At 41.3% G+C, this 9,880-nt stretch overlaps 1 pseudogene and 1 gene segment (V, D, J or C); both read left to right on the forward strand.

The window, feature by feature from the left end:
• LOC101644339 overlaps window positions 1-1,539 on the forward strand; it is a 4,693-nt gene extending 3,154 nt beyond the window's left edge. The window contains 1 exon segment of the V gene segment in view: window positions 1,432-1,539. Within this exon segment, the coding sequence occupies window positions 1,432-1,539 (108 nt within the window).
• A 5,801-nt stretch (window positions 1,540-7,340) lies between these two features.
• On the forward strand, window positions 7,341-7,842 carry LOC115871602 (annotated as a pseudogene).
• Window positions 7,843-9,880: the final 2,038 nt, after the last annotated feature.

Below are 9,880 nucleotides of genomic sequence, written 5' to 3' on the forward strand. Positions count from 1 at the left end.
TACCTTAGGGGTCTCAGGAAAATGTCTTCGGTTTCACAATCTAAATATTGTACTTGACTCATTCTTTCTCTGAGCCATTTCTTAAACCCATTTACTGTTTACTATATATGTGTACTTGAAATCATAACGACTGACTTTTTACTATTCTGGATGTTCTAGCAAACAAAGGGGGGGGCTCTATTCAGAATCTTGCATTTTTTAGAGGCTATTGAATTAAAATATTGTCTTGTCTGGGACCCAACTTTTCTAGGTCGTATCTTCTTCCTTGAGGCCCTATGACACTTGAATCTCTTTACTAAACATGGAGGTCGACCTCAGTCATCAAATCTGAGATGTAGTGTGTGTATTGCTTATAAGAGCAGCAGAGTTGGTGAGGACCATGGCCCCAGGTCAGAAAAATCCTGGCTGAATAAGATTAGTAAGAGGACAATGCCTACTGGAAACATTCTGCCACAGACTTCAGATTATATGTGTAGAAATGAAATGCATATCTGTAAGTGGAGCATGTCCTCTAGACCCAACGTCTGGTTTACTCTTTCCTAACCTTAGGAATTTGGACTGAACAGAACCCACCACTACGTGATTCCTTTCCTCAAAATTTCATGAATTTCGTTTGGATGTTGCACTGATTCACAGAACCCACAAACTTGAGAGAATCTTCTCAAAGCGGAGTGGGTAGAAATTGGAACTGAATGGCTTCATAGAAGAGTTGGCCCTTTTGGACATTATCAATCCCAACTCCTTGGGACAAATCTAATATTCATGCTTCTCAAAGATGCTACTCCCACACAAGGAAAACTACTAAAGGACTAGGAGTAGGTTAATTAAGAGGTGTCAGGGTATACAGGGAAATGAAAGGGCCGTGGAGATCGCGAGGTCTGAAGGTGTCTTGCGGTCCATTTGATGGTTTCAACAAACTGTATCCTGCCACTCGCTGGGGCACAGTTCATATAGGAGTCCAAGGCAGGGCAGTAGCAATGTGGGACTGGAGGAAGAGAACACTAGGTTCAGAAATTCTGGGCATTCTTTGACCTTTCCCATGCACTTCTTGAGGAAAGCTTTCTTCTATTATTGAGTAACATGGCTAAGAGTTCAAACAAAGAGTTACCCTATCATGGGCTCAGCAGAAGAGGGGAGTCTGGTCTCTATCACTTTCTGCTTATAAGGACAGGGCTCCCTCATATGAAAATTATTCTTCAGGCACTAGAGTAAAATTTCACAATTGGGCTGGGAAAGCAATCAGTTCTCGCAGACAGGGGTGTAGGTCCCTTGGGAAAGCAGAGCTGTGATCTAAAGATGTTATTGCTGTGTGTTCTCCTGTGCCTGGTGACAGTTCCCCAAGGTGAGAGATTCAGATATCTGCCCTGGGTCGAGGGGATGGTTGTGACCTGAAATGACTGACTGGGACCATCTGTTTTTGTTCTGTTCCAGGTGCAGCTTCAGGAGGCGGGTCCAGGACTGGTGAAGCCCTCCCAAAAGCTGTCCCTCACCTGCTGTGTCTCTGGTTACTCCATCACCAGTGGTTACTGCTGGAGCTGAATCTGCCAGCCCTCATGGAAGGGGCTGCAGTGGATGGGATGCATAGATTATGATGGTGATACATATTATAACTCGTCCTTCCAAAGCAGACTCTCCATCACCAGAGACACATCGAAGAATCAGTTCTCCCTGCAGCTGAGCTCCGTGACTGCTGAGGACACGGCCGTGTATTACTGTGCAAGGAGCACAGTGAGGGGAAGTCAGTGAGCCCAGACACAAACCTACCCTGCAGGGAAGACACTGGACAGCAGGGGGCGCTCAGGACCCACAGAGCACAGACACCAGCCCTAGACAGGCACAGATGGACGACAGGGAGGATTTCCTGTTGGAATGAGGGCTTCCTCTCTTACATCTCAGCCTCCCTTAGGACAGTTTTTCCTTTTGTTATCTTTTTTGTTTATATTATATTGGGATGGAAAGTGCAAGGTCAGCAGTTTGAAATCACCGGTTCCTCCAAGGGAGAAAGATGGGGCTGTTTGGTCCCCCAAATGGTTAATAGTGTCTGAAATCCTACGAGCAGTTCTACTCTGTTCTGAAGGGTCACTGTCATTTGGGATTCTCTTGGTGTCAATAGCTTATAGTTACCGACTTTCTGAATTTGTATCTTTTTTTGGTTGCTTATCTCCATTGATTTATTTTCTGTGTATTCTGTATTTTGTTTAATCATATTTGATATTATTATCAGGAATTGTTCTATCTTTCCCATTACCCTGTGTCTCCATAGAACTTTCTACATCGTGTATTCATTTTAATTACATCAAGGTTTTCGTGACATCTTTTATGATATTATTTATAAAATTGTTATTAACATGCTAATGGTTTTCCTTTTAAATATACTGGATAACATACCTTGGAATTATGGGACTTATTCCCAAGAATATACACGTTTCTTCCTCTTCCTGGGGGCTGCTTTCAGAGGTGAGTAGCTCTGGAATTGCAACGTGAAGTTTTTTGAATGCTTTATCTTATCACATGTCTGAGGTATGTATCTCCAGGTGTATGAATCTCCAGGTACAGGTGCAGAGATGGGACCAGGATTTGGAAAACTCACATTCATTGTCCCCCCACTTCATTCTGTCTCTAGATCCTCTGAAATGAGCTATGACTCTGGATACTATGGAGTGGTTCACAGAATATGCTCCTACTCTGATGTCCTCAGTGCACATCTAAAGGGGAGTGACCCCTTTAGAGTCAAATTCATTGAATGCTGAGTTCCATTGCTGCGCAGGCCACTGCCATGCATCACTGTGAAAGGAGGCCGGGAGAAGGCAATGTGACTCCAGAACTCCAGGTTAAGAAAGGGGTCTGAGCTCCATTGTCTTCCTGTCTGAGTATTCTTTGTTTTCCTTGAACACATTTTACATTACTTTCTAGGAGAGTTCTTTATTTTTCTATTATAATTGTCTCAAAAAACAAGTCCTCACTTTTTGTTGTTCTTTTTATTAGGTCATCTTCTGTGTGATCTTGTTTATGATACTATTTGCAACACAATGGCTGTTTCCTTGATATTTGTTCACATAATCATCACATTTAGTTTGTGTTTCATGTTTAACTTTATGGTACCCATCTCTGTGTCGAGTGTGAATCTCATGCTGATGTTGTATCAGCTATGACCCTTTTCTTACTCTTTTATATTACCCATAACTATTTTTGTGCATGGATGGACATATTCAATATGATCTTGCACATCATTACATTGTATCATGTATGATGTTTTCCCTTGCGGAATTTCTGCTAGAGCTTTATGGTCAGAGTTTATGAAAATTTAGTCAAGCAGCTCCATATGTATTTAACTATATCCAATGTCCACCACAGGTAAAATTGGTTTTTACTAAAAATACCAAAGGTCTCCGATTCCTGTATAAGACCTCATGTTTTAGTTGTATGTTTGGTTTTGTGTTCACTTGCATTCTCCCTGGAGAGAATCTCGATTTTCACTTCCCTGATACACCCTGCTCTTTTTACTTGGTGATGGTCACTAACTTGCCAGGGGTTGGGCCATGGGGCTTTTCTCTGGTGTTTTGACTGAGCCTCATTCTTAGGCAGGCATCCGGAACCTGGATCTGAGATATGGCTTTCTATCTGTTCCTTTCCTCCTGAAATGGCACTGGGCTAGCAGCTATACCTGCCCTTTCTCGTGGGACAGAGCACCTTTTCTTCCAAGTTGTTCGTTCCTTTGCTGCAGAAGGTTTTCACCAGTAACTTTAGCTAAAAATATGTATGTTCTTCCTTTTCAGATTGAAGATGTCATGCCTAAACAAAGCAAAGAGAGGTGGTTCTGGGCATAATTTCAAACTTGTTCTGACTTGTGTCTTTTAAGTATATATATTTCATTAATTCATACCTAGCTTTCAGTTATTTTGTTCTTCTTAAGGTCAGGAGAGGTGAGTTTGGATGCATCTGGGCAGTGGCTACTCTCCTGCTACCCTAGCCACCATCAAGGGAAGAGAAGGAAATCTATTATTGTTTATTGTCTACATCTTAAGGGAATGTTCGTCAATAAAAAAAGTATTATCTAACGTTTGTGGTCGTGAGAAATATTATTCACTGTAACATAGGAAACTTTAAATTATTTATTAAATGTTTCAGACTAACTTTGATACAGTTTAAATGTCAAAGATGACATCAATTCCAGCGAAGTTAAGACCTTGGTCTTGTTCCTTCCTAATGGCACCTCTCTCTCTCAAAATACTATGTTTGGTGTTGTTTTTAATAGTAGTGAGTTTACAATTGTGCTCAAGGCAAGTTTACAGAGTGGCCATATTTGTTATTGTGATGAGTGATAATAAGAATATCAATGCCCTTTTTCTTCTCTCTTTTTGTTTTCCAACCTGAATAGTAGATTTCATAATAAAAACCAGAAACTAGTAACAACTCAAATGTCCAAAAATGAATGGATAGATAAATGAGTTGTGGTACACACATGTTCATTCTCTAAGATATTATGCATTAAAATAAATTCATGCTGGCTAGATATACATTTATTGGACTATTCCCACATAAATATGTTGAGTGAAATAAGCTCAGAAATAAGCATGCATACCGTCTTAAACCATTTATACATAAATAACTTATGGTATAGGAAATAATATGAACAGGACTGTGTTTTGTGTATCACAATCACATAACAAGAAATTATTCTCAAATATTATTCCCATCAAATCCTACTAGAACAATTATTTATGTGTGCCTACCACAGTGTCATTCAGAAGGTATCCAACCCTAGATGTCGCTGTATAATAGGAGGATATATAAATAGAGTCCATCTATCTGCTGATGTAAATCATCCAAGCCCCAAACATAGAATCTGGGAGAAGATCCTCAGTCCCTTAGTCTCCAGGTATCTCCATTCAGCAATCTGTAAGAACACAGAGTCATCATGGAGTCTGTACTGAACTAGGTTTTTTCAGGCAGCAATTTTGAAAAGTAATTTTATTAAGAGCAAGTGTGTGTGAGCAGTTATGAATGTGAGCCAGTGGATATGTGTGATGGTTTTCATGAGCAGCATATACTGTGTTTGCAAGTGTCACGTGTAACCTGCAACTGGTTGAGTCAGAAGGAGATTTGAAGAAGAATAAGGTGTCTTTGAGATTCTACTGTCCAAACTCAGGATTCACTTTTACTAGCTCTGCCATGGCTCCATGCCTACAGTGGGTCTTATATATTAGTATGGTCGCTATCACATATGACACAGATTCTGTGAAGGTTGAAGAACCATCTGCAGAAACATTGCCAAGATTTGTGCATATTATTCTCTCTGCAGGTCTATCTAGATAAGATAGGTGGGATAAACAATCTGGAGGAGAAAACAACGGGACTGATGTTTCTGGGGGACATAAGGGCAGCGGGAGTCAGGGGAAAGGAAGTGGGTATTAACAAACCCAGGGACAAGGGAATAACAAGTGATCTAAAATCGATGGCAAGGAGGATGTAAGATGCCTGGTTGGTCTTGATCAAACGCAATGTAACACAGAGGAATTACTGAAACTCAAATGAAGGCTGAACATGATAGTGGGGTGAGAAGAAAGTAAAATGAAATATAAGAAAGAATTAGGAGGCAAAGAATATTTATGGAGTTCTAAATACAGACGTTTACATATGTAAATATATTTATATATGACAATGGGAAGTAGATTTATGTACATATATTTATTGGTTTACTATTAAGGTAGCAGAGAGACATTAGGCCTCTACTCAAGTACTCCCTCAACGCAAGAACATTTTGTCCTATTAACCTGGCATTCCATGATGTCTACCTTCCCGACATGGTTGCTAAAGACAAAGCTGCAACATAAACAAATGTGGTGAAAAAGCTGATGGTGCCTGGCTAACAAAAGATATAGCATCTGGGGTCTTAAAGGCTTAAAGATAAGCAAGCGGCCTTCCAGCTCAGAAGAAACAAATCCCACATGGAACTTGTGTGATCATGGGGTGTCTACAGGATCAGTTATCAGGCATGAAAGACCCAGAGCAAAAAATCATCTTGTGAATGAGGGGAGTGTTGAGTGGAGACACAAAGCCCATCTGTAGGTAATTGGACAACCCCTTACAGATGGGTCGTGGGAGGGTGGGGAGGAGATGAGCCATTTAGGATGCAGTGTAGCATCAATGAAACATAAAAATTTCCTCTAATTCATTAATGCTTCCTTCCCCGCAGTATCATGACCCTAATTCTATCTTACAAATATGGCTGGAACAGAGCATGTACATGGGTCCAGATGAGAGTTGGAAACACAGGCAATCCAGGACAGATAAATCCCTCAGGACCAATATTGAGACTATCCATACCAGGAGGGTAAGGGTAAGGTGGAGGAGAAAGGGGGAACTGAACAACACAATGAACAACATATAACCCCCTCCTAGGGGGATGGACAACAAAAACGTGAGTGAAGGGAGACATTAGTCAGTGCAAGACGTGAAAACTAATAATGCTTAAGAGTTCATGATGGAGGGAGGGTGGGAGAGGGAGAGGAAAAATAAGTAGGCAATACCAAGGGCTCAAGTAGAAAGAAAATATTTTGAAAATGATGATAGCAGCAAATGTACAAATGTGCTTGACACAATGGAGGGATATATTGATTGTGATAAGAGTTGTATGAACCTGCAATAAAATGATTTATTTTTTTTAAAAAAAGAACACACTGTATCAGCAAATGGACAGTCTAAAAGTCTGTCACATGTCCATGTATTACGGTGGGGAAGACACGCTGAGGGAAGTCAGTGTGAGTACAGTTACAAACTGCCCATGCCCTGAAGAGTTGTGTTTCAGGGCTTGGTAAGTGCCTGAAAAGAGAAAAGGTTAGTGGGTCTGAATGACTCACTTTTTCATTTGCCAGCTGGGCATGTCACCACTGTGCTACCATTGTTGGTAAATCCAACCTATACATTCAGGTGACATTTTTAAACATTATATTCCATCAATCAATCTTCATAGTTTAGAATTATGTACTTCATGAAACCTTGCTATTTTTCTTCCTAAGTTTCCCCCTAGATCAGGGGTCAGCCCATTTCTTTTTTGAAAAAGACCTCAACACCATAATTTATTATTCCATTGGTCATCTAGTCTTGGAGACAATTATTCAACCATACTGATTGGGTATGAAAACAACAGCAGGCAGTATTGAAGGATATAGCTGTGCGTTAATAGAATATGATTCACAAAGACAGACACTGGGTCATGAGCTTGTTAACTAAAACTGTGCACTGAAAGTCTGTGTAAGTAATAGATGACCTCTGGCTTTTTAAAAAAAGCAGTTTTCTTGGAATTCCATGCACATATGATAAAATTCAATAATTCAGTCATGTCAAGAAGAGGCACACCTCTCTGTATTCTCTACACTAGGAACAACTTGCTTGGCACTATCCCTCATCCCCTAAAAATATTCACCTTCACCAAATTCATCTCCTCCCCTTCTCTGGTCAGGAGCACCTCCCAGCTGCTGAGCTGACCCTTGTCTGTGTTTGTGCAGAAACAGTCAGAGACACTGACAGATGAGCACTTCAGCAGCTTGACAGCCCCATATTCCCTGACCTCACTGATCCCAAATCGCAGCTTCTTAGCCAGCACCATCTCAAGAGATATTGACACAGCATACAAGTTCATTGAAGCCAGGCTGCTACAGTGGGAGTGGTAGGTTCTGGAGCCAGCATTGGGACTGGTTTTCGGAACCTCATCCTTGGTTATGCCAGGAAACCGTCTCTGAAGCAGCAGCACTTCTCCTACATCATTCTGGATTTTGCCCTCTCTGAGGCCATGGGGACTTGCTGCCTGATGTGGCCTTCCTCATCCTCTTCGCCATGTGAAGGAGCCATGTCCACCACCCATAGTTCCCTGTCCCACTTGTGTTTACCAAGTATGTTCCTTTCCTTGCACCTCCAGGACAGCCTGGGGAAAGTAATTGACTCGGGTTTTGACAGAAAGAAGACAAATAAATACTGTATCAATAAAGATTTCTTTTTGGTGGGGAAAAGAGGCATACAAACAGCATCGCTATCGACAAAATATTTTTATCTTCTTTGTACGCATTGTTATTCATATCATTACATTTTTAATTCGGCAAAATACACACAGTAAAACATTCTCCACTCAATAACTGTTACGCATATAATCCAATGCCTTTGATTATAGTCTTCATGTTTTACAATCATTATTGATATACTTTAAAAAAAATTATTTTATTGAGGGCTCGTAAAATTCTTATCACAGTCCATACATACATCCATTGAGTCAAGCACATATGTACATTTGTTGCACTCATCAATCTCAAAACATTTGCCCTCTACTTTAGCCCTTAATATCATTTGCTTATTTTCCCCCTCCCTTCCCTTCCCCCCTCCCTCATGAACCCTTCATAATTCATAAATTATTGTTTTTTTATATGTTACACTGTCCGACGTCTCCCTCCACCCTCTTCTCTGCTGTCCATCCCCCAGGGAGGAGGCTATACTTAGATTCTTGTAATTGGTTCCCCCTTTCTACCCCACATTCCCTTCACCCTCCAGGCCTCGCCCCTTTCACCACTGGTGCTGAAGGAGTCATCTATCCTGGATTCCCTGTGTTTTAAGTTGCTATCTGTGCCAATGTACATCCTCTGGTCTAGCCAGATTTGCAAGGCAGAATTGGGATCACGATATTGGAGGGGAGGAAGCATTTAAGAACTAGAGGAAAGTTATATGTTTCAACGTTGCTACCCTGCACCCTGATTAGCTCGTCTCCTCCCCAAATCTACTCAGCAGGGTGGTGTTCAGTTGCCCACAGATGGACTCTGAGTCTCCACTCTGCACTCACCCACCTTTACAATGACATAATTTCTTTTTCCTTGATGCCTGACCCGATCCCTTCGACAGCTCGTGGTCACACATGCTGGTGTGCTTCTTCCATGTGGGCTTTGTTGCTTCTAAGCTAGTTGGTCGCTTGTTTATCTTCAAGCCTTTAAGACCCCAGACACTATATCTTTTGATAGCCAGGCACCCTCAGCTTTCTTCACCAACTTTGCTTATGCACACCTTTGTCTTCAGTGATCATATCAGGAAGGTGGGCACCCACTGATCTGAATTTTAGTTCTTTGATGTCTGATAACTGGTCCCTTCTGCATTTCGTGGTCAGACAGGCTAGTGTGGGCTTTGTCCATGTGGGCTTTGATGCTTCTCAGCTGGATGGCCGCTTGTTTATCTTCAAGCCTTTAAGACCGCAGACACTATATCTTTTAATAGCTGGGCACCGTTAGCTCTCTTCACCACATTTGTTTATGCACACGTTTGTCTTCATGGTTGTGTCAGTAGAGCGGGCACCCACTGATATGATTTTAAGTTATTTGATGTCTGATAAGTGATCCCTTCTACACCTCGTGGTCAGACAGGTTGGTGTGCTTCTTCCATATGGGCTTTGATGCTTCTTAGCTAGATGGCCGCTTATTTGTCTTCAAGCCTTTAAGACCCAGGACGCTATATCTTATGGTAGCCAGTCACCATCAGCTTTCTTGACCACCTTTGCTTAGGTTCACACTTTTCTTCAGCAATCTTTTCGGGAAGGTATGCATCCTGGAATGCTAATTTAATAGAACAATGTTTTATTGCTATGAGTAAGTGCTTGAGTGAGGGCTCAAAGTCCATCTGCTGCCTCAAATATATGCAAGTATATCTGTTTACCCACACTCTTATATAAATATATTTACATATGTACATTCCAGTCTTAAAACCTCTATACATACCCTTTGTCTCCTAGTTCTTTCCTCTAGTTCCCTTTACTTTCCTCTTGTCCCACTATCATGCTCAGCCTTCATTTGGGTTTCAGTGGTTTCTCTCGGTTACATTGCCCTTTTGTATCCCTACCAGGCCTCTC

This window comes from Echinops telfairi, unplaced genomic scaffold (assembly GCF_000313985.2).
Source record: "Echinops telfairi isolate 266 unplaced genomic scaffold, ASM31398v2 ScPeMD7_6631;HRSCAF=7566, whole genome shotgun sequence".
NCBI classification, from domain to species: domain Eukaryota; kingdom Metazoa; phylum Chordata; class Mammalia; order Afrosoricida; family Tenrecidae; genus Echinops; species Echinops telfairi.